The sequence below is a fragment of the Aedes albopictus genome, chromosome 3, assembly GCF_035046485.1.
Source record: "Aedes albopictus strain Foshan chromosome 3, AalbF5, whole genome shotgun sequence".
NCBI classification, from domain to species: domain Eukaryota; kingdom Metazoa; phylum Arthropoda; class Insecta; order Diptera; family Culicidae; genus Aedes; species Aedes albopictus.
This window is the reverse complement of record NC_085138.1, coordinates 240712854-240738731: the sequence shown is the minus strand read 5'-3', so window position 1 is coordinate 240738731 and position 25878 is coordinate 240712854. Positions and strand designations below refer to the sequence as shown.

Below are 25878 nucleotides of genomic sequence, written 5' to 3'. Positions count from 1 at the left end.
CTCCTTCACAATTATTTACATCGGCAGCGTCCATTTATTACGTAACGCTAAAATCGTACAATTTCGACCCCTCCCCCTCCCTCCTCCGCAACACTTTTTGTATGAAAATCCCTAAATTTTTGTATGGCCCATAACTCTCGGCCGTACTCCTTCCCTTTCCTTAGAGTGATACGTAATTTATAGATGGCGCCATACTCACATCGCTTCTTATTCGGCCCTATCCGCAATCTTTTAGAACCTCCGCTCTTGGTGTCTCCATTTGCCTTCCCGAACAATGAGTGCTTCGTCGCTCCGGGACGACGACGTAACACCTAACGCCACCACGGATGCCAGCGCCTTTTCTGTCCAGCACAATAAACTTCCAGTTGTGGAACGTTCCGCCTGGTCCAAAGCTGCTTCCACATCTTCCGGAATGTTGTAATCCGCCGTGTAGGAAAGTCATTTCGGCCGCAGCTACGCAATTGTTTTGGGCTGGCTGAAGCTCTCCTCTGGAAGAGCTCCGATGTTTGGTTGCAGCTGAGAAACGACGAGACCACAATAAGCACTATTTTTCCGTAACATTCTGCTGGCACTTACCTAATGGGCATTTGGTGGGTCGAATCTTCTCGTCGGACATTTCGGTGCTGTTTTGTGGGTACGGTTTTCACCTGTTTTTACCGTTTTAACTTATTTTTGACTCGCGAACAAAAAACCGGGACGGACCACTTGTTTGTATTTTTTTTTAAACAACAACAAACACTCACAAAATTTGCAACACAGAAAAGTGTGTACACGGAAAGACGAAACTACCCAAAAGTGAGTTCCTAAAATACCTTATTAAATAAATAAATTTTAAAGTTTTTTTTTCACCCAAGGGACGATTCAAATATTACGTCCATCATTTTTCGGGATTCACCCTCTCCCCCCCCTGTCACGCTATTTTCCTATACCTAATACACGTACTGTCACACTTTTCTAGACCCCCCCTTCCCCAAATGTTGGACGTAATTTTTGAACGTCCCCCAACCGAAATTTCGACTAGGTTGTATTCAGCTTGCAGTAAAAGTCAAAGAACAGCCAGCATACACAGGTTAATTAAACAGCTGGGCATTGTATTTTTAATTACACTGTATTGTAAGATGCGTGTCCAGCAAAAATTGGCAATGTTTTGTTGTTGAGGTGACTAGGGTATCGGGATGCTTCGTTGGCATAGTCCCCTCGTTGGGCCTATCTCCACCGACGAACCGACGTGACAGTGGTGATTCAAAAGTATAGTGGTTTCTGCTTTTAGTGGTGTTGCGTGTACGTACACGCTGCATTACACGAACACCACCTGAGTTACTGGTTGAAAATAGTAAACAAAGATCAGCTGTTCCTAGCAAAATCAAATGGCCATATTTTCAACCAGTAGATTTGCATTAGTGTTCGTGACACCGCGCTGCGAAACCACTATAGATAGTAGAGTAAACAAATACTATTCACACGCTTGAAACATTACACTCAGCGATGTCCGCGGATCTATGCTTACTCTACTATCTATATTCAAAAGTGCCCCCCCCCCCCCAAATTTAACGGTCGACCAGCGAAGCGAGCGATCGCTTCTGTCAAATCAGCGCAGACGCGAACCGTTTCCTATGAACACACGGGGGTTCGGTGTCGAGCTATCAAATCATCGCGAGCCGTTATAGAGGTGCAATCCCGAGCAGAAGGGAATACCTAATAAATACCATATCAATACCAACCTTTGCTCTCACACCAAATTTTTTTCGCTGAAAATCAGCAAAATTTTGCTGAATTTTGCCGAGCTGAAATTTCAGCAATCCGATCAGCAATAAAAATTACTGAAAATTTCAGCAATGTCGACTGTCATCGTGAATGACAGATGCGCAGACAGACGTTCAAGTTTGACTCAGCAGCTTGTGTAAAAAACATGGCCGCCATAAATTGCCAAGTGGCAATCAGCGAACAGATGGCGTTAGCGACATTCATATTCAATCGCTGCCTCACATGTGCGTTGCACCAACAACTGTCACCACGGTCGTCTTCCAGCCGGATGGCGGGAAAAGACCGCACGTGTTGCACGCTAATAATGTTTCCACATAATTTGTGCAGAGTAAATGACTTTAATTTAATGTCTAAAATCTTTCGCACAAATTAGCGCAGGACTCTTGTAAAATATTTTACATATTATTACTTTTATTTTACATAGATTTCCTTGAATAAAACTGCATTTGGATGAACTTCACTCGCATTGGGAAATCTTTGTGAATGTGACGCACATGTAGGAATGATTTTGGCAGTGTTTGTTTTGATTTTATTTTTCGGTGGGTGGTGAATTGGGTGGTAAGTAAGCGGCTGGAAGCACGTGGTTTCTCAAACTGTCAACTGCACGCGACTGCACTGTGGCAATCGGTTGTCTAGGTGTCGCTAGTGAAAATTTACATAGAAAATTTGAATAAATTTGTTCGAGCTAGAACGTCTGTCTGCGGTTATACACTACCCGTCATAAGTACAGACTCACAAAAAATTTTGCAACAATATTGCATCACCCTGACTCACCTCGATATCTCCAAAACCTGAGGACTTACAAAGATGCTGTCTTCAGGAAAGTTATTCAGAAGACCAAAAGCAACAACTTTTCTGAAGGCGGCATTTTTGTAGGTGTTCTGGTTTTAGAGATATCGAGGTGAGTCAGGGTGATGCAATATTATTGCAATACTTTTTGTGAGTCCGTACTTATGACGGGTAGTGTATCTTAGCTTGTTAGTATCGTCTTGATATTGATCAGCTCCCAATGTTAGTGAAGGTACTCAAGCAGTCAACTGAGAAATCTGATATTATTCAGCTCTGCTTTTACGCTGAACACAACGTCGGAGTATGTGCCATCAATAAGTTTTAAGTCAATTCAATGATGGCTTTGATAAAATGCTTGCTTTTCTTAAAAAAATATCAGGATTCAGGAACACTTTGACTTACGTCGACGGAAAGATCGTGAGAACATATACGACGAGAAAGGCACTATCACCTGTAGGTGGATTAATTTGGGTTTTTTTTATGTAAGGAGACCAAACAACGCTGCAATACTCTAATATTGATCTCACATACGCAATGTATAATGTTTTTATAGTGTATGGATCCTGAAAGTTATAACCAAAACGTTTTATAAACGATAACATATTATATGCTCTATGGATAATTGTATTATAATGTTCTACAAACGTTAATTTTGTGTCTAAAATTATACCCAAATCTCTTATTTTTCACATTTTTCAACAATTTGATTGCCTAGCTTTATTGAGACATCCGATGGATATCGTTTTCTACTGTACGTTATATGATTGCACTTTTTTACATTTAATTCCAATAAACTTTTAGAGCACCATACATGGAAAATTTGAATTTCATTCTTAACCCTTCAGCGCGCGCGCTGTTGTAAAAAGTACAACACTACCAAAAAACCTCGCTTTTCGTATACAGCGCGAGCGCGGTGCAGTTTCGGTTGCTTGATAGCGCGCGTCCTGGAAGGTTAAGTACATCGTCATGTTTATTTCTAATTTCTAGGAACAGCTTCATGTCATCAGCATATATAAGAACATTTAGTTTTTGCCTTTCTCGTACACCAAGGTGTACCGAAAGGCTATATGTTCACTCCAAAAACGAAAATTTGATAGAGCCTCCGGAGGGGTCAAGTCTTATATACCAATCGACTCAGCTCGACGAATTGAGGTGATGTCTGTGTGTGTATGTGTGTGTGTGTGTATGTGTGTGTATGTGTATGTGTGTGTACAAAAAAACTCACATCACTTTTTGGCAGTAAACCTCAACCGATTTCAATGACCGACGGTTCATTCGACGCGGAATCTGGTCCCATTGTTTCCTATTGAAAATGGTTCAGATCGGTCCAGCCGTTCCGGAGTTATGGCCATTTAGGTGTTCCGGACCGGTACCCCAGGAAGAGGCCAGATATGAAAACGCTACAAACCCATCCATGCGGCACATCAAACTACGGCATTTTCGACAACTTGATGAATGGTATGCAGAAAAATAGTCTCAGACCATATCTGAACCGGTAGTGTCCCGGAACCGGTTCCGGGTGTCCCGCCGGAAGTGACCAAACATAAAAGTGAACTAAACCCATGCATGCGACACATCAAACCGCTGCTTTTTCGCTCACGTGATGAACAGTAAGCATGAAAACATTCTCAGACCATATCGGAACCGGTAGTGTTCCGGAACCGGTTGCAAATGCCCCGCCGGAAGTGGCCAAGTATAAAAGTTAACCAAACCCATGCATGCGACATATCATATAGTGGCTTTTTTGATATCCTGATGAACAGTAAGCAGGATAATATTCTCAGACCATATCTGAACCGGTTGTGTCTCGGAACCGGTTCCGGGTGTCCCGTAGGAAGTGGCTAAATATAAAATTGAACTGAAACCATGCATGCGACATATCAAACCGCAGCTTTTTTGATAACCTGCTGAACAGTAAGCAGGAAAGCATTCTCATACCATATCAGAACCGGTTCCAGACGTTCCACCGGAGGTGGCATAGTATAAAAGTTAATTAAACCCATGCAAGCGACATATCAAATAGTGCCTTTTTTGAAATCCTGATGAACAGTAATCAGGAAAATATTTTCAGAACATATCTGAATCGGTTGTGATCCGGAAATGGTCAAATATAAAAGGGGACCAAACCCATACAAGCGACACATCAAATCGCGGATTTTTAGGCATCTCGATTTGACAAAGTTTCCAGCCATATTGGGGACAACCGGTAGTGTTCCGCAATCGATTACGGTTGCCCCATCGGAAGTGGTCAAATGTAAAGGAGAACCAAACCCATAAATTCGACACATTATATGACTTTTTAGGTAAGCTGATGAACGGTTAACAAGAAAAAAAATCATAGACCATACTTTGGGAAACCAATAGTGTGCCGAAAACGGTTCCAGGTGCCCGACGGAAGTGGTCAAATGTAGAAAAGAACCAAACGCATACACGCAGCACATTAAATAATGGCTTCTTCGATAACGCGAAGAACGGTCAGCAAGAAAATATCCTCAGGCCAGTAGTGTTCCGGAACCAGATTCGAGTGCCTCGCCGGAACTGGCAAAATGCACAAATGAACCAAACCCATACATGCATTCCCAGTCAACCAGCGATCGTAAAAAAGGTTGTATTAGATGATAAAATGCAGGCTATATGCGTACACTTTACATGCGCCTAAATGGAGGCATGCACGCACATGGCCTCCACTTTATCATCTTATGCAACATCTTATACGAATACTGGTTGCCTGGGTTACATCAATTTGCGACTTTTTGTTTTTGTAGTTTGTTCATTTGTCCGATTGTTGGCTTCCGAGGTTCACTGCGGTTGATCACCAAACGGATCCGGTGTCGGAAAGCACCAAATTAGAACTTTCGGAAGTAGCAGCTGCACAAGGAGCCGCTGCGGGTGTGAGTAACATCACAATATCGTATCATTCGTATTTACAGTGTATTACACTGTGACATTTGATCATTTTTTTATTCAACAAATTTCGAATGAGCATTAAAAAGTGTCGTATTAAAGAGTGATGAATACGCGGGGTTTGACAATACACCAAATTGCAGCTTTTTTGATAACTTCTTCTTCTTTATGGCTCGACGTTCGTATTGGAGCTTGGCCTGCCTCTCTTCTACTTAGTGTTCTTGTAGCACTTCCACAGTTATTAATTTAAAGGTTTTCTTTGCCTGCCATTGCATGATTTTGTATATTGTGAGGCAAGTACAATGATACACTATGCCCAGGAAGTCGAGAAAATGTTCCCGACCGGAATGGGAATGAAACCCGCCGTTTCCGGATTTGCGAATCATAGCCTTAACCTCTAGGCCAACTGGAGACCCTTTTTTGATAACACGATGATCGATTCGTAGGAACATAGCCTCAGACCATATTTTAATTTGATTGATTGATTTGTCTTTATTAAAGAGACTTTCAGCCCTTGGACCATATTTCAGACAACCGGTAGTGTCCCGAAACTAGTTCTGGGTGTCCTACTGGAAGTGGTCAAATGTAAAAGTTATCTGTACTCTTGCATACCCTTGCAATGTACGTTAGCAATGATATTGCCTCAGACTATGTTTGGGAGACCCGGTGGTGTTCCGGAACCTGTTCTAGAAAGTAATCAAATGAACCTTGCGACACATCAAATCACGGCTTTTTTAATAACCTGAGGAACGGTTAACTAGAAAATAGGCTCATACCACATTAGAGACTACCGGTAGGGTTACACAACCAGCGTTTGATGCTTCGCCGTAACTACGAAAGTCGGCACCGCTCAAACGTCAAATTTCGTGTGAGAGTAAGCAGGCCAGCAGAAATTCGTGCAGTGGACCATACTCACTACGTTCTTGTTTTTAACGGTCAATAAAATATAACCTAGAATGTGCAGAAAAAACTTTATCGAATACCGCAAAGTGATCTGTGATTGTGAAAAAAATATATCTTAGCTTGTTAGTATCGTCTTGATATTGATCAGCTCCCAATGTTAGTGAAGGTACTCAAGCAGTCAACTGAGAAATCTGATATTATTCAGCTCTGCTTTATACGCTGAACACAACGTTGGGGTATGTGCCATCAATAAGTTTTAAGTCAATTCAATGATGGCTTTGATAAAATGCTTGATTTTCTTCAAAAATATCAGGATTCAGGAACACTTTGACTTACGTCGCGTCGATGGAAAGATCGTGTGAATATATACGACGAGAAAGGCACTATCACCTCTAGGTGGATTAATTTGGGTTTTTGGTTGCATTATTGTCAGTTTCTTTGAAACCTGCACGCCGCGCTGCGAATCCCAACTCATAAAAAATACACCGCAGCAAGGTTGCTAGATTGTTTACCACTAATAATTGGAAATTAAACGGTGGGCTTCGATTTTTTAGCTAATACTGGCACCACTTCCTTATGTGTTGATCCACCATAACAAACAAACGTCAATCGGTTGTTGGTTCGTTTACAGCGGTGATTCCCAAAGTGGGCGAAATCGCCCCCTAGGGGGCGAAAATCAGGACGAAGGGGGCGAAAATTTCAAAAATCAAACTTGGGGGGCGAAAATACTAAAAAGGGGGCGATTTTTTTAAAAATAGAGGAATATCTAAAGTTTTGAAATGTGTTGTATTGAATGTCAACTGAATCATTAAAACTCCCTAACATTTCAAGATTTTTTGTTTCTAGGATTCTTGAAAAATGTCTGTTTTGAAATCGATTGAATGAACGGAATTTTCGATGTTATTGTGGACTTTTTGGCAAAATTCTAAGAAAAATAGACGATTGCTACACGAATTTCCGAATGAATTTCTAGTAATTCTGGAGATCTTATCAATAAGAAACTCCAATGGCAAAAAATCCTGATTCATTTCTGTAAAAGTTATGAAAGGAACAGGGTTTATTTTTACTTGATAAAAAAGTTTTTTTTAAAATTAATATGCAGTTTGAAGTTTAAGATTAATCTTAGAACACTTTTCGGATGAAAGTCGTCACACATTGTTTAGAAATATTTCAGAGAAGCTACCCGAAGGAATTCCTAACGTAACTTATTGCTAGAAGCTATTTTTATTTTTTTTCTCAAATTCAGTGTTGAATTCCTTCAAAGCCATGTAATGCATGTCTGCTTATTTGACATTAAAAAGTTATCCAATTAATAGGAAGCTTGTCAATTCATTTCATTTTAAATTACTGAGTTATGCTGACTGGATTCAAAAATACACCAATACGTTCTTGAGTTGTACTTTTTGCATAAAAGATATTCTTGTAATTGAGGAGCCCAAAATCAAAGGGGTGTAGGTGACCATTTTATTGATTTTGAGCTGAGCATATCATAAAACTCATCAGATTTCAAGCTTTCAGGAACTTTTTTGAGATTTTTTCTACGATGTTTGGAAAAATTACAATAAATCAGAGAAAACTGGGTTGATTTTGAAACTCCATAAAAATGATGAAAAATTGGTCAAAAACTTTAAACCCCATTTACACGAAAGTGTATTTTTGACATTTACACCCCTTTGCTTTTAACCCCCTCAATTGTTTTTTTTTTGTTTTTCAATTTCCCACCAGTCTGCTTTGCGTAATTGAGATCAAACATCCCGGGTGTTATTGAAACCTTCTTTTGGAACACTGGTAAAACATCTGGTTGAGGTTAACGAGCGTTCGTTTTTACATGCAATAATAGTTTTTTTTCTCAAATGCTGACAATCAATGCATTTGGAAAAGAACTCAATGAAAATGAGAGCGATACTAATTGAGATACATTAATTACCAATTTGCCACAGAAGCGTAAAAAAGTGGGCTTTCAAAGGCTTCCGCTTAGCAAATTTTCAGCCTTTTATCATGGAAAAATAAATCTCACTTGGTGGGGCGAAAATGTTTTTCGCAAGCTCCAAGGGGGCGAAACCTCCTATAAGTTTGGGAAACACTGGTTTACAGCAAGAAGAACGAAATAAATAATTCTCTGGTTAAAGTTGCTTACGTGATATTTTACGAGTTTGTTTCATTTAGTCCGTGCAGTGCAGAAGGTGCGAAAATCGGTAAAGATGGATATTAATTGATACACTTAATTTATCATGGAAATTCCACGATTTCAGATATGAATCAGCTTATTGTTGAGCGGAAAGTGAGCGATGTGGAGGAGGAGCTTGAAGAGGCGCTGGAGGAAGAATACCTGATTGAGGATCCACCAAAGATCCACAACACAATGCCGATTTGAACGAGGACCTATTCGCTGAAGATGAATCGCAGAAGTGGCCATCAACTAATGACAACAGCACGACGCCGTTCAGAGACCAGGGAGATTCATCCGTTGATTCGACGCCAGATAGTGGTGGCGTAGTTGAATTGCCGGAGAAGAAAAAGTATTACTTTTCAGCAAACTACTTCGTCAAAAAGTATACGAGGCAAAAGAATGGCACATGTATCAACGAAAAATCTAACGTACCTGAAAAAGTTTTCGGAAACAACCTGTCAGAAGTGCAGCGATGCATTTGGAACTTTGTTAAACCCCATCTGTGCCGAGAAGTTGATGTACAGGAAGCTGATGGAATCAAAGTGGCTTGGTCATTGAAAGAGGAACCGGACATTCGTGACATACATAAGTTTGTCTACCTGAGAGATTCAAAAAGAAAGACTCTGATCAAAATAGACCAGCTGGAAGAAGGAAAGCTAATGTTGAACTGGAGAGAAAAAGTCATGAACGTGTTTGCCTTCGCATATTCACAGTCTATCAGCTCCGTGGTCATATGGGAGGAAGTGAACAAATGCCTGTTGAAACCCAGTGATACAGACAGAGCAGGAGCACCCAGCAATGTAATCTTGGATGAGCTGGTTCAGGATTTAAAGCACAAGAATTCTCATTTGAGAAGCCACGATTCCGGTTGGATACAGTGGGCCAATTGGATTCACTCGTCTCCGGCGCACCTACAAAAAAGTTTGATGACGCAGCTTCCGCCTCCAGAGTTGAAAGCCATGTTTTGGTCTCTACCTGTCTCCGAGGGAAGCCGAGCAGAGTATCTACGTGAAGGTCTAGTTGTGGCACAAAATATCGTACAAAATCTGGCCCCCGATATTCAAGCCCTTTGCGACAAAGCAGAACAACTCACAAACCTTGCTTTTGACGTGAAAGTGGCGGCTCAAGGCTTGAAGGAGAGATTGGACATGTGCAGTGATATGCTGAAGAGGATGCAAACTTCCATACAACCACATGAATTATCATTGAGTTGCCGATTGAGGGATGAGGTGGGAGATATGATGGGTGTTGATTACGCTTGATTCGAATAAAATTTGAACGAACAGAAATAAAAGTTTTAATCATTTTATTTTATTTAAGCAGTTACTCTTCAAATCCGAAGTCTTTGAAAGGCTGGTCGAGACCAATATTCGGATCAAAGTTACTTCCAGCTACAAGCCACACTTGTGAAATAGTGCCGTGCACGAATAGTTTCCGAATTTAACAAAAGTCTCTGTGATTATATACGCCAACGGGATTTTGCTGATCTCAACGTAATGACGCTTCAAATATTTCTTACAGATTCCAAAAATGACTTCAATAGAGCTTGCTGACGTTTATTCACCTCTCTCTTTCAAGCATGCAGGCGGGATAGGATTTGTTTTCATCGGGAAACCTTTCCCGATGAAAACAAATCCTTTCCCGCCTGCATGCTTGAAAGAGAGAGGTGAATAAACGTCAGCAAGCTCTATGGGGTTGAACATTGGACAGTAAGCAGGTAGAAAGATTGGTAGAATGCCCAACGACCGAAGATACATGATGATGTTTTTGTCACAGTGTATTCGGGCACCGTCCATTATCCAGATTGAGTGGCGCCCCGGATACGTCTCTGCTTTTCCACTCCGTAATGCGAATTTCCGAATGCACTCGAAAAACTTCTGCCTAGTGAAAGTACCTTCTGTCCTGTACGACTCTAGCATTCCCGTTTATCCCAGAAAACATAGATACGATTCTCGGGGGCGCCGATTAAATTCACCTCGATAGATGATTTTCTTTCCTTTCACTCCGTACCCGTGATTCCGCAACATGTCTCGGGAATCGAAAGAAACCTCATCAATGAAGACCATTTGATGTAGTTCCCAATTGAATGCGTCTAGCTCATCGGCATACCTGGAACAAAAAACCGAACTTCATGTAGTTTTGTATTACGAAATGCCACAGGAGTTGATTTATGAATGATTCTTACCTGAGAATGTCTGCTTTCCGTATTTGAATTGCACGTCTCTCAATCTTTTTCCACGCTAGTCCCGCTGTTTTAAGAATACGAATTACAGAAGCGGCACTGATTGTTGTTTTAAAATGTCGTTGAAAACGGTCGCGCGCTTCATCGATGAATATTACTGGCTTCTTGTAGTACAGGTCCAACAACCACTGCCGTTGTGCGGTTCCGAAACGTCGATAAACCTGCTTTCGCTGCTTTCGGGAAAAAAATCCCTCGCGTTCGTACCGCCGGATCCAACTGCAAATGATCGATTTGGATTTGCCAAAAGTTTTCGCCAGGCACGCACGATCCATTCCGAGGAAATAAAACGCGTAAAGGCAATGATAGACCGTATTCACACTTGCATGCTTATTTTTCAATCGATGCAAAATATCCTGGTGCAACATTTTTTGTGTTTTGTTCCGATCCGAACAGCGATAAAAACTGTGATTTCTCAACTTCTATTTAAATATTATTGTCTAGTCAGCCGCAACGCTCGCTGAAGCTCACACGGTTGTTTACACAATTTTGACAGTTAGCCTAGCGCGGTGTTTGTTCAAAGCGCGGCCGTTCCTTTCGGCTGGCATAGGCCGCGTGAACTTTTGTGCAAATCCCTCAATATTGTTTGCATGGAATTTGCATCCAACAAAAATCAATTATTAGAAAAGATAAAGCTGTGGCTGTTGTGGATCACTGGGGAAAGTGCTGTTGCTGCGATTGGCTGAGGATCGCTGAGAAATGCTGCTGCTGTTGTGTGTTGTGGATCGCTGGAAGAGTGCATTGTTGTTGCTGCTGTGAATATCAACTGCCTAGTTTGTGAAGATTTTGGCTGCTGCCATTGTTTACTGTTGTGAATTTGGACGCCAACCAACAATTTTTCGTGGTGATTACGTCGCATCGGTTTTGCGTCACAACTAGGGTGAATAAGCTAATAGTGATCTGGTCAGATACAAATGTCTATCAATCCCACATCTGAACCGTTCATTCCGGGGACAACTCCCTTTTCCGCGAACACAATAACTACATTAAAGACAAATATAAAACTTAATTTTTTGGCTGTTTGCGGAAGTTTTTTTTTTTCAATTGATACTTTTGTTTCCAGGGTAGAGCTTGCAAGATTTAAACTACAAGCAAATAACAGATAAGCTGAAGTAATGTAATGTTAAAAAAGATTCGGATGTTATCCGTAGTTTTGGACACGTAGGCAGGGGTAATACGAGAAAGCAGTGGATTTCGTCTTAGACGTTAAACATTTGACAGAGCAATGTGAGTTTGGAAATTTTAAGAGCAGAGCAATAAGGGATGTTTTAGTAATCGGGTTGAATGATCAAAGTTTGCAAAAATACTGTTTGATGAGGCTGATATCACAACTGCTAAAGCTAAGAAAATAATTGTCAATCAGGAATTAGCTTCTGACAGAACACAGTTTTTGAGTAGTAATGATGATGAAAATAAAGTTGAAGTAGTGGCTCGTTTATGCCGTAGAGAAAACTTTTTTTTTTCACGAGTCAAGGTGTAGAAGCAGAAGCAATCAAGGAGGCAATAGTAGAAATCGGCGGTTTGGAAATCGCAGTGGTGGAATCTACGATAGAAGAAGGAACGACGATTTTTCTGATAAGCAGTTTCTCGTATTATAAAAAGAAAGCTAACATTACAAAATATTGCTACCGTCTAAAAGATAGAAGCCCACCTAATCCTCAGACAAGTTTTTGTACACTCCAAAGCCTATAGTAGTTCCGGGACTGACGGGTTATTTAAACGCTTGAAGGATGATTTAGAAACAGATTCCGATGATGACTAACCATGTCTGATGATGGGGTCTGTGAATAAAATCAATGTGCTAGGCTACGTAGAGGAAAAGATAGAAAAGCAGAGATTTATTATGTAGGTAGACTGTGGATCGGCAGAAAGCGTAATGTCTGAGGAAATGTTTTTGAGACTTCTGAGGAAAAGACATGTTACAAAAAGTTAGCAGTTATGATGGTAAAAAGCTGAGGGTTTTAAGAAAAGTTGAAGTGTCGGTGCACTGAAAAAATATTTTGTTGCATTGTAAGAAATCTCCCGATGAACCATTTCACAAACTTCGTTAAAGTTCTTTGCCAAAATTTATCGATTAATGTCGACTATTATTTACTGGTTATCACGTTACATATCTTCAAACAAATTTATCGATCGATAACCAAACTTAAAAAATGTCCTTTATTGGTCATCAGATAAAAACCTTTACCGAAACGTAACTAAATTTCGTTAAATTCCATGTTGTCGCTGGAACTTTGGTTTTCTTCATGAATATTTATCGGAATACACTGAAGTTTTTTTTTACGCGGTTTTTTTTTACGCGGTTTTTTTTTACGCGGTTTTTTTTACGCGGTCCGTCCTAAAAAAAAACCGCGTTATTTCAAGACCCGTCGTAAAAAAAAACCGCGTTATTTCAAAAACCGTCGTAAAAAAAATCCGCGTTTTTTCAAAAACACGTGTGAAATACTCAGCACCACATCTAACGTGACTTGACTTTTTTTACGACGTTTTTTGAAATAACGCGGTTTTTTTTTACGACGGGTCTTGAAATAACGCGGTTTTTTTTTACGACGGGTCTTGAAATAACGCGGTTTTTTTTTACGCGGTTTTTTTTTACGCGGGACCATTACCGTCGTAAAAAAAAACTTCAGTGTATATTCAATTTCCGATATCAACGTAACTTTGCATATTGATATCGAAACACAAAGATAAGTCACGATGCACCTTTACCATTCTGCTTGGTATCGTTGGATAAAGCTGAGCAAAGGTATTCCGATACTTTGAATGACAGCAGGAGCAATGTTTTGGTTTTGCTCAAATTAGAAAAAAAAGGAAACCAAAGTTGAATCGAGACGGTTTCTCCCAGCGAAAAAAATGCTTCTTAGGTCCGGATTTTGCCGCATCTCACCGGATTGCTTCCTGGGACAGCAAAATAAGCAGGAATCTATGCTGTTGGTAGGTACTTTGAACATTTCGTTGGCCACCAGACGCCACCGCCGTTGGGTGATTCCCGTGCTCCGGCAAAATTCACTCCTGCGCTCAAGGTTGATCGGGCGGGAACCTTGTGAAATTATGTGATTTGCCAAATTGAGGTTTCCCAACAAAGATCCAGAACGCCGGATACATCTTTAAAAAGTTCTGATGCAACTTTAGAAACCGGAAACTATTGAAGGCTAGTAATTTTTTCGAAATGTGAATATTCATATTCAAAGGCATATGAGTTCGGCCACCCATAGTCTTCGTAACAGTGTGTGACTCAGTAAGTAAGTGTCTACATAATATCTTCAAGTTCCCATGAATGTAAGTTCCATTCCCAATTTAGGTAATAATTACAAAAAAAATCACAATGCATGAACAGGAAGGGTGGGTGGGTAGAGAGGTGGCTGTTATTTTTAGTTTTTTTTTATGACTGGCGGGTCGATAAAACAGAATCCACTATTTTTAGTATCGATTTATCGTCAAAAATATTTGTCGATCGATAACGATGTGCATTTGCTTTTATTTAAATTTCTTCAAGAAACGATGTCGATCGCTATCGATTTTTTATATCAACGTCTTTAAAGATCGTTATAAAGAAATGTAAAGATTTTTAAAGAAATGGTTGACCGGGCTCTCGTCCAGTTTACGAATGCCATTCGTTGTTTTCTGCAACGAAAAGATTCGTAGTGTGCCTGAGTTCGTCTCGTAAAAAAATCAATCCGACACAATAACACAGATTTTTTCTGTTTTTTTTTTTGTCGTACCGACATAAATCATGTTGAAAAAAAAAATAGCACGCGTATATCAGTTTGGTTTTCACAGGCTCCGAACACGTATCTTCTGATTGATATCTACCAGTGCAAGACATCCATCTGTAGGCGCTTGTTGAAACCGTTCGGAAACAACCAGAACGCTTTCTACTCTGATTCAATTTATAAATAACTTTTACTTCCAACTGAGAGCGTGCTTCCTTTCCTCTTCTCGCACACGCGCCGTCATATGCACATGAAAACAGGTTGCTTTGTTGTCTCTGCGCTCCACTCAAACATCAGTGATGACTGCCAAACTTTGTTGCATTCTACGAAGCGAAATTTTCTTTTTACGCATGGTTAGTAAAAAACTTTTGGTATTTCCCTTTACTATTACTTTAGAGCTTTTAGTAGAACTTGTTACTTCAGACTCTAGTTTAATTTAAAAACACTTCACTAATACTTCACTTTTGCAAAAGAAAATAAAAAATGAATAACTCTTTTAAAGAAAAACTAGAAAGGACGAGCAAATTCCTTTCAATTCTACTACTGTGCTTATCTTCGGACAGATAGGCCTATTTCGTCTGTGACTTACAGACTTCTTCAGTCGAGCACTTGACACTGAAGAAGTCTGTAAGTCACAGACGAAATAGGCCTATCTGTCCGAAGATAAGCACAGTAGTAGAATTAAAAGGAATTTGCTCGTCCTTTCTAGTTTTTCTTTAAAAGAGTTATTCATTTTTTATTTTCTTTTGCAAAAGTGAAGTATTAGTGAAGTGTTTTTAAATTAAACTAGAGTCTGAAGTTTTGACATTTGTTTATTTTGTTTCATTCTACAAAGCGGGAGCTAAAATCTACGAATGAGCAAGCTTAGCGTCTGTCGGATTCGTGATTTCGTACATGATACAACTCCATTTATACAGTTTCAGCGTGGTGGTACGAATGGACCGTACATTTTACGCAAATTGCCTTCAATTTATGAAAACTGATTTACGAAGCATATTCGTTGAGCTTTTACGAAAGTATTTTATCAGTGTGCATCTAGGAAACGTAGGGGAACTGCGGGCATAACGCCCGCCGGGGGCAAAACGCCTTCACACTATTTCATCATATTGTGAAGGTTTCCGTTAGATGCAAGCAAACTTGAACTCAAACTGAGCAGGTTAAGCCCAAGAACGGCTGCTATTGTCGAAAGAAAAGCGTGAAAAACACCGATTTTCCACATTTGGAAAGATTCTCTAATTTACAGCGCACAGAAATTATTTATTTATTTATTTATTTATTTATTTATTTATTTATTTATTTATTTATTTATTTATTTATTTATTTATTTATTTACTTCTTACAACTTATAACAGCACAAATAATCTTCTAATGATTTTCAAAGTATGTGTGTTACAACTAATGCCAATGAGCAACTACATATTAGATTTAAAGAAAATGCTGGTTCTTTACCTAAAAGAAAAGTAAGATCTGCAGTTTCTGGGCAGATTCCAATTTTTTATAGCGCGATGACGGAAAGATTCTTTTAAATAATTGGTGGAACACAGAGGAACAGTCAGTAAGGACACACGTGAGGATCGAGAATAGCAGAAAAACCTCTCTAAATAAGGTGGAGGATTGTTTAACAACTTATAGGTTTGAATGCATAATCTAAGTTTAAAGTGGTCCGTTAAGCTACATCCAAGTATAGCATTTTTGTAATTCGAAATATGATCATACTTTTTCAAATTACATACATATCTGGTGACAGCATTAAATGCGAGATTTAATTTCTTTAGGTTTTTCGTAGAGACAAGTCCAAACAAAACGTCACAGTAGTCGAACAAGGGAACAATCAATGATCTAGCAAGCTGAAGTCTAATATGTTGTGGAGTAACATGTCGTAATGTTGCAAGAGAATGTATTGCATCTTGCTTTGCTTCATAGATTACCGTGCAAATGTCCAATCGTCTAAAATATTTGTTCACACGTCAAACACAAAGGAAAGTAGCATGTAAACAAACCGATTATTCATTCCATGAACCACCCAAAAAGTGTAACTGACGCTTAAAATTTCTAGCAGTGAAACGAACCAATGTATGTTGAAACTGGTGGGAACATATTGTGGTGTGACAAAAAATTTCTGCAGAGGGTCGAATACGGTGCAAAAAAAGCAATAAAGCATTATACATTTTACTGCAAACAGAAGTGACTTGGCTGTTCCAGTTCAAATTAGAATCCATCAGAAGACCAAGGTTTTTAACTACTTTTGTGTATTCAATCAGCTCATTTCCAACTTTAATTTGTGGAATATCAGCCAATGTTGAACGTTTAGATTGGAAAACTATGGTTTGAGTCAAGGTTGTTAACCGATAAATTATCGACAGTTAACTCAACGCAAACTCGATAACGATAAAGGTTGCTCGATAATCTCTCGATAACGATAATCAAACGATGAATCAACGCGAAGATCAACGTACCTTCGATAATTTTGCGATAAATCTAGTTACCCTAGTGACGGCGTCAACAACGGTTCAGATCGCGAAGAAAATTTTCCGGAGACGTTATCGAGTCGATAATTTCAACAGTTAACTGTATCGCCGATGACGAATCCGTCTGAAGACGTTATCGTTATCGACGATAAACGATAACAGACGTTAACTTTATCGGCGATAACGATAATTTATCGATTAACAACCTTGGTTTGAGTCTTCTTCGCATTTAAAGACAATCCATTTTGCTCGCACCATCTTAAGATACTACGAACATCAGAATTAATGTGTTCTACGATACCAACAATAACGTCAGGCTTTCCAGAGATGTAAAGTTGGCAGTCATCTGCATATAGATGAAATTTACAGAATGATAGCCTACGCGGTAAATCATTTATGTACATTGAAAAGAGAAGTGGTCCGAGAATAGATCCTTGTGGTACACCGTTAGGTACTCGGATTGTACCGGATTTTTGCTTGTCAAATTCTACGTATTGAACACGGTTTTCCAAATAAGAGCGTAGAAGTTTAACAGAAAAGCGGTCCAAATGAAAATTATTCCTTAGCTTGTTACACAATAAATGGTGATCAATAGTATCGAACGCTTTGCTGAAGTCCAGAAGGGCCATAATAGTAATCATTTTCTTATCAAGGGCTTCCCTAATATCATTTTCAATCTTTATCAAGGCAGTAGCAGTGCTGCATGCTTTACGATAACCAGACTATAAAGGACATAGAAGTTTTTTTCTGGATTAAATACTCGTTGAGTTGATTTGAGAGAATTGATTCAAATACTTTTGAGAGGGCGCTAAGAATACTAATTGGACGATAATCTTTTTCTGTAGTGGGATTGTCGATCTTTCCAATGGGAATGACTTTAGCAATTTTCCAGTCAGTGGGGAACTTAGAAGTTGTGATATAGCAGTTGAATATATCTGTAATATGAGGAAGAATGACACACAAGGACGACTTCAGAATATTCAATGGAATATTGTCATTACCAATTGCATCACATGAAGTGGAAGTGCATTCTGTAAGTACTTCATCAGAAGTTACACACCGGAATGAAAAGTTGGGCTCGCAGTCTGAAGAAACTTCATTTAGATTAAAGGAAATGGGAACATTGTGTGAAACGAAAAATGTATTCAGTGAATCGGCACATATATCGTCACCGCCCGCAAAAAATTCTCGCTTAGTACGTTTTACTTCGCGGTTGGCAAGATTTCTGAGATATGTAAAGTTTTTCCATTTTTGAGGATTATTTCTATCTCGCTTCCAGCATTCGTGTGCATCTGATCGGTTTTTGAATAGTCGGTTAATGTGATTATCAATCCAAGGGCTATTCGGGTTGGTTATTATTTTCCTTTTAAGTGGAGCATGTCGATCAAGAATTTCTAAAAATAAATCATTAAAACAGCGAAGTTTTTCATTGGCGCTGGCACAATTGAAAACATTATTAAGGGCAGTTCTACGGAGGTCTGATGTGAATGAGACAATTTCAATTTTATGATATCCGCGTGTCCAATAAACGTGGGAATTAGCTTTGGGATTCTTGAATTTGTAATCAAGACAGTTCAAGTCATGATCACTAAATCCACCTACGGAAGATTGATAAACATTATTCACATTACTAGTGCAATTCCCAGAAAAAAATATCAATAGTAGACGAAGAATCAGATTTGTGACAAGTGGGGTTAGTTACTATCAGTTTGAACGATAAAGCACTCAGGTGATCAAAAAGCTTTCGAGTTTTATATGATTCAGCTTTAAGATTTATATTAAAATCACCCATAATTAAAATATTTGGCTCAGTAGAAGAAAGTTCAGACAGAAGCTTGAAGATCTGGTCCAATTTAGAATCATTAATATCAGGAGGCTTATATACAACGCCACACACTAAGTTAGCTTGTTTTAACTGGGAATAATTCGGTGGAGCCCCTTGGTATTTCACAACAAGTCAAAGTGGGAAATGCCAGCGGGCGTTTTGCCACACCCAAAAAGGCGTTTTGCCTCCTGCAGTTTTCCGGCACCTAAAAAGTAACACTTTTTTGAATTGTTTATTTGATTGGGAAATTTTGTGGGCACGCGGGCCAAAAGTTGAAGTCTCTTAGGTAAAGGAGAAACTGCTCTCCAAGGCAGAATATGACCTTAAAATAAGCATCATTTGAGGTTTATGACCTCATATGCTTAGCCGGGGCGTTATGCCCCTCTTTCCCCTACACAGATTATGCTTGTGGGCCTTTGGTTGTCCATAGATTCGTGGGCATGTAGCGTTATATGATTTGATGCTGATGTTTTGTAGTTTGTAGTTTGTAGTTTGTGTAGTTTGTAGTTTTGTAGTAGAGTTTGAAATCGCTTAGTATTAGTTGTTGTTTTGTAGCTCGTATCGTGGAGTTGGATCTTTCGGGATGATTTTGTAGGTTTTCTCATTTTCAAGGAGGGCATTCATTTTTTCTTTCTAGTCCTGTTGGTATATGACTACGGTTTTGTTGCCTTTGTCTGACTGTACTATGCATAGGTCAGTCTGGCACCGATTATAGTCTATTTTCTTAGGTTGTCATTGGTGTTGAGGATGTTTTGAACGTCGGCAATTATGTGGTATAAGGGGACGTCTTGAACTTGGGTAACCGGTAATAAAATTTTGGTCCTAGACTGAGCATGATCTCGGTCTCGGGAGCCACGTTGTGGATGGCATTGGAGTTCTTCTTTGGGTGGTGGGTGACTTTAGATTGGGTGGCGGATTGGAGCAGGCGTGTGAATTTGTTTTTGGTGATGGTGGTGCGGCGGTGGAGGTTTCGGTGATGGTACTGTAGATGGCTATTGAAGAATGGCTCGGAAATTGTGCTAGCTACCCTACTCGATATTTGGAGTTTCAGAGCATTTAAGTGGTTTGATAGCGGTCGTAGCTTGTAGTATGTATGCTTTATTTCAACGTTGAGGACACTCTTTTTGAACGGCTGTATGTTGTTATACAGATCACGTAGGTATGGGCTATTTTCTTCGATGAGCGGCAATACACATTTGAACGTGTTAGTAATGGGTGTGTAGGGAAGATTCCTTTTCTTCGGCAACGAATAAGAAACGATTTTCATAGCATCAGGTTACCGAGCTTTCAAGTCTCGGCCCCATACTTAACAATCACACCATGCACAAACGAAGTGACACAGACAACCTTAGCTCTTTTATGCAGGTATACTACACACACTGAACACTATCAATACAAAAATTTAACGAGGTATAGTTACCAATACAACAACCTCTAACGTACCATAAAAGAATCATTAAAAACCCTAGGCAATAACTATTAGAACACTTAGAACAGCTAAACAAAAAGTAGGTGATAGCAATCCGATCATTTAAATTACAAGTTTGGCGAAAAATCACAGATGTTGTAAGTTAAAACCCAAAATTTAACAACGTAACAACGGTTGTATTATAATGTTATAAAATACAATTTAGGGATAAGTTGACGTTCAGAACACACACAATTTTGACGAACCATAAGGCCCCGATGTCAAAAAACGTTAACCCATTCTGTCACGGGAAAAAATCCGCTGCTTGGAACCTGCTAAATGAGTCATGATTTCGCGTAAAATGTGTGTTTTCATGTTATAAATATACACCACAAAAAAGGTCATTATTTCATGACTCATGTTGCCGTAACGTCACCTTGGCGTTACGTTTTTAATATTTATTGACAAACATTTGTAAGTTAAGTCATGATATCATGCCGATGAATACCAGAACTATTAACTAGATTCATAAAACCAGAAGCGGTATTCATAGAACTAGTAGTTGTCATTTATGGTTCCAGTTTTATTAGTGAAATTTGGTAAGTCGGTTCATATTATCATGAAGTACGTACTCAAACTATGAACTAAATTTATGAAAGCTTGAGCATTACTCATGGTGCAAGTATTTGTCATTTATGATACTGGATCGATTTGCGAAAAATGGTAGTACTGGTCATGTTATCATAAAGCATGTTCTAAATTTATTACCTAATGTTATAAAAACATAAGCAGTATGCATGATTCTAGTATTTGTAATTTATACTATCGAATTAATTGGTGCAAAGTGGCATTTAAAGTCATGTTATCGTGAAGCACGCACTCTGAAATCATGAACAAGGTTCCTGAATATTGAAGTAATTTTTATGATTCTGATATTTGTCAATATTTATTCATCATTGTGCCTTCAAACTACTCAATAGCCCGCAGTAAATCGCGGGTGCTTTTGGGTAGATATTCCGCTGGGATTTTGAGCAGATGAGCCTGCAAGAACATCCAGAGGGGCTTGCAGTCTGGTGCATACTGGAGATTCAAAACATGTATCACTTGCATGCAAATGCAAATGGCATGGAGGATGTGGTCTGCCTTGTACTCCGCTCCCCCGAATGCCTCAACCGAAACAATTTGCGGCTGCAAATTAAGGTTCTCGAATTTTTCCTTAAGGAAATCAAAGCACGTGCTGCTTTTATGTTCCATGTCGCCCGCCGTCTGCATAGAAAAGAAAAGATTTCTATTAAAAAAATATATATAATAAAATAAAGCAAGGCTTAATTGTATAAATTGTTAGTAGTAATAAAATCATTACGTGAGCTTGATTGTTCTGCTGCTGATGAAGCTGGCCGGAGTTTTGTGCCGGAATATAGAGTTTTTTCACTTTCAACTTCTGGAATGTAGTTCAATAATTATATAGTTTACTACTATTTAAGTAAGAACAATTCACTACACTTTTTCGAAAACCAAATAAAATCTCACCGGAAAACACTGCCGCTCACAAAAGACGCCTTGACAGAAGTGACAAAAATGGCGTAGGTGATTCTGCGAGAGGGTTTGCATAACGCTTACAGTTCCCAAATTCGTTTGTTGTGATTCATGATTTTATGACTCTGCGTTATGTTTATACGACTCAGCGTCTGGTTGAGATGACTCAGCGTCATAGTTTTAGGACTCAGAGCCATGCTACCATGACTATGCATTATGGTATTCAATTTATGAAAACGAGCTTAATTTTTTCATAACGCTTTTGACGGCCATGGCTTTTGTTGATGGAATCAGTTATTATTATTCATGATAATCGTTGTTAGCGTCATGATATCATGACTTGTAGTTACAATATCATGAAGCGACAAGTTTTATGATTTCATAACATTTTAGTCATGGGCCCGGCAACGAATTTTTTCCCGTGTAAGTTACACCACAATTGAAAAACAATAAAAATAACACACTACACTTCCAGGATCCTCAGAAAAAGGACAAATCAATGCCAGCTGGTCTTCCGACTGCAAAAGCCGAAAATCATTCCAATAGGTGAAGTTTTTTTTAATAATTGCATTGTGTTCTATTAAAACTGTTATAAGAACAAGACTAATGAACTGTACCATACCTTTTTGGATTGCAAAACCATTACCTCAAATTCTTTTGCAATATCACTTAGTAAAGAAAATGGCAAACAAATTACTTACAGTCGGACCCCGAGCTTCAAATAAGACTCACGTTCCCGGACGACCCTTTTTTTCTCGCCTGATCCGATTGACGGTAATCCAATAATACCGCTGCACCAAACGGACGGGCCTCGTCGTCAGAGACGCCATCCAATAATGGCTCCAGCGGCATTCCAGTCCAGTCCCGGCGACCCGGTCGAGATCGATTTTGTATTACGCTCGGATTTTTTCTCTCCCATTTCCATCTTTAAACCGAACGGTCCGATCGGTATACCGTAAATCGCTGTCTTTACCTACCGCCAAAGCGACGAGGACCACCCACCACACCATTCTGTGGGGCGCCAAGCCAAGGGTACCTACTTTCAGCTTTCATAGCGCTTTCCCAAGCGGTAATCAGATTTCGTTTTGGTGAATCCCATCACCCCCGACCACGAAAAGCCCGCAACTGGTTTTGCTAGCGTGGTGTGGATGCGTTGCCGTCGTCGTCGCCATCGTTGGACAAGACTTGACAGACTACGACTGACTACGGCGAACACCGCACCGGGGACGACAATCGGGACCGCCGCGGCCTGCCCGCCACTAGGCTGGAAGCGTTTTATTGATTTTTTATGTTCTTTTTAGCACGCCTTATAGCTGCCGAACCGACACAACCAGCGTCAGTGTCAATCTCTGCTCGCTCAGTTGCCCATCAAGTGAGTAACTGTCAAGGTAGTAACGTAATAAATCGATTCGGGTGAAGAAAATATCATAGGCATTGAAGTTTTTATTACTTGGCTTGACGACGGATGGCGGAGCTATGCGTGCTGCCTTCGAGCGATATGTGACACCTACCTAAAATGTGGCACCCGATATCAACTGCGAATTATCCCACACCAGTTCCGAAATACTGCCCCTGGATGTGCGTAAAGCGCGCGGCTTCAAAAATGGTTCTGCGAATAAAATGAGTTGCAAATCCCTTTTATGAAGATTGAACCCCCATATAGTGTGGATTGGATACTAGATAGGTTGCCTTGAATAAGCAGTGAATTTGTAACGTTATGGAGAGCTTACGTCACCGGGACGGAGGTATTCTGATCTGATACCACCGCCTGATATCGTCGTTGTTGTTAGGCCCTGACAACCATTTGACCCGACGACATCGCTGTCGGATGGAATTTGATGCCTGTGCGATGAATGGACGGGTTGTACCTTACTGTCTGACTACAGCGAAATGGAGCATGATGATGGTACAACGAGTAAAAACAAATACATATTACATTACAGAGGAACCTTACAGAGTTGAGTTTGCACGAGTCAAACATGCTAAAATCTTAAGTGAACTGGATTGAATGCAAAGCAAGTAAGATAATTTGGTGCAAGTATATATTTTGATGCTGAATTTTATCCGGAACATTATATTAGTTAGATAAAGGGATCTAAATCCGCTTGATTTGAATTCAGCTGCGAGATAAAAAAGTGTGAATAGCAATGTCCTGAATTCACACATCAATGTTTCAATGAATATGTACAAGAAAAAAAAATTGATTTGTTAGCTAGGCATTTAATGTTCCTGTTTAGTATCGCCCTATGGAGGCCTGACTGTGCAATTCGTCGAGTGTCCAGGAAGTGCAATTCTAAGCCACGTTTTAAAATTTTATTAAGCTTTACCCCTTCCCACGCTTCAGAGTAGGGATGTACATGTGAAATGAAACCTGGAACGTTTTTGAACGGAATCTAAAGTAAAATACGCTACATTAAATTAGTGAAGACAAAATTGTAGAAACGTATTTTACTAGGTCATACACTCAACATAGACAAAGCTTAGTCAACAGCTGTATGCCCCACAACTTTGTTCACAACTGCTTCTCTGCAGCCACAAGTACGTTATACCTCTGTCAGATTTGTCAACCTGTTCATACCATAGTTTGGATAACCTAGAGTTTCCCATGAATGTATTAATATCGTTATATTTGTGCACTGAGGCTCCGTCAGCAGCATAGATTACATTCCACGAACATGCGTTACAATTATAGCATCATACAGTGTGTGGTTGTTGTAACCCAAACATCAAAGTGTATTTGTAGGTAGTTCTCGGAATGTCCAACTACCATAGTATCGAGTTGCTCGTAGTACTATGAATAAGTCTAATGGTCATCAACGTGGCTCAATTTCTTGAACAGAGTGTATAGAATCGATGGTAGATCCTAACTTACCTTACCGGTCAGTCTAAGGTATGAGTGTCCTCTGCTGTACGTTGGAGTCGTCTTCATTCTACTCGGTCCATGGCTTTGTGTCGAGCGGAAGAAGAAAAAGACGAAGCCGCAAGTAGAGGTAGCTAGGGACGCCAAACCAACGCGTAAAGGAGTAGGTTCAAAGCGCGAGAAAGGCGACGCGCTCTTTATCAAGACCGAACAGTCGATGTACTTGGACATCTTGAAGGCGATGTGAAGCGACGCCAAGCTCGTGGATCTGGGAGCCGACGTTCGCAGTATCAGACGTACTCGTGCAGGCGAGGTGATCCTGAAGCTGAAGCGCGATAAGGAGCGCCAGGGCACCGCCTACATAAGTTTGGCGGCAGAGGTCCTTGGCGAAGGGGTAGAGGTGAGGGCTCTCACACAAGAGGCGACTCCGAAGGTGAAAAACCTAGACAAGATCACCGAGATAGAAGAGCTCGTCACGGCACTGCGGCTACTGTGCGAGGTGCAGGTGGCCCCCGCAGCCGTTCGGATACGGAAGGGGCCGGCAGGAACACAGGTAGCTTTAATTCAGCTACCAGTGACGGACTTAAAAAGTTCGTTAAGGTAGGGAGGATAAGGGTAGGCTGGCGCGTATATCATCTGACGTTCTATGAGCCACCAAAGGTTTGCTTCAGGTGTCTGGAACCAGGACACAAGTCATGCAACTGCAAATGCCCTGACAGGTGCAAACTGTGTAGAAGATGCGGCGCCAAAGGCCATAAGACACAAGGCTGCACGAGTTCACCCAATTGTCTGATCTGTACCGGGAAATCCATGAACAACAAGAAAGCCGCATTGTACAAATGACAGTGCAGGTAACGCAGCTGAACCTGTACCACTGTGACGCAGCTCAGCAACTACTTTGTCAGGTGGTTTCTGAGTAGGGGACGGATACCACCATCATAGCGGACCCACACCGAGTACCCGCCGTCAACGACAATTGGGTTGCGGATGGGTGATGGGTCCAGAAAAATGGCGGCGATATGGACGATGGGCAAATACCCCGTCCAGGAGTTGGTGTCAACTACCTATAAGGCCTTGGTGGTCGCCAAAGTAAACGGGGTCTTATTCTGTAGCTGTTAAGCGCCTCCGCGGTGGCCGATCGAGCAGTTCACGCAGATGCTGGACTGTATGACGACCGTTCTAATAAAACGAAGGCCAGTGGTAATAGCGGGTGACTTTAATGCCTGGGCCGTGGAATGGGGAAGTCGCTTCACGAACCAGCGGGGTCAGATCCAGCTAGAGACGTTGGCCATATTAGAT

At 40.3% G+C, this 25878-nt stretch overlaps 2 protein-coding genes across 6 annotated transcripts in view; one reads left to right on the top strand and one right to left on the bottom strand.

The window, feature by feature from the left end:
* The window catches only part of LOC109409390 (fat-like cadherin-related tumor suppressor homolog), a 1285617-nt gene that overhangs the window by 332897 nt on the left and 926842 nt on the right, over window positions 1-25878 (top strand). The gene's annotated exons all lie outside the window — the stretch shown is intronic.
* On the bottom strand, window positions 11-804 carry LOC134289890 (uncharacterized). Its single transcript, XM_062856589.1, has 2 exons — window positions 577-804; window positions 11-516 (listed from the first exon to the last, which is right to left on the bottom strand). The coding sequence occupies exons 1-2, from the start codon at window positions 614-616 to the stop codon at window positions 218-220; spliced, it is 339 nt and encodes a 112-aa protein (XP_062712573.1). The 5' UTR covers window positions 617-804; the 3' UTR covers window positions 11-217.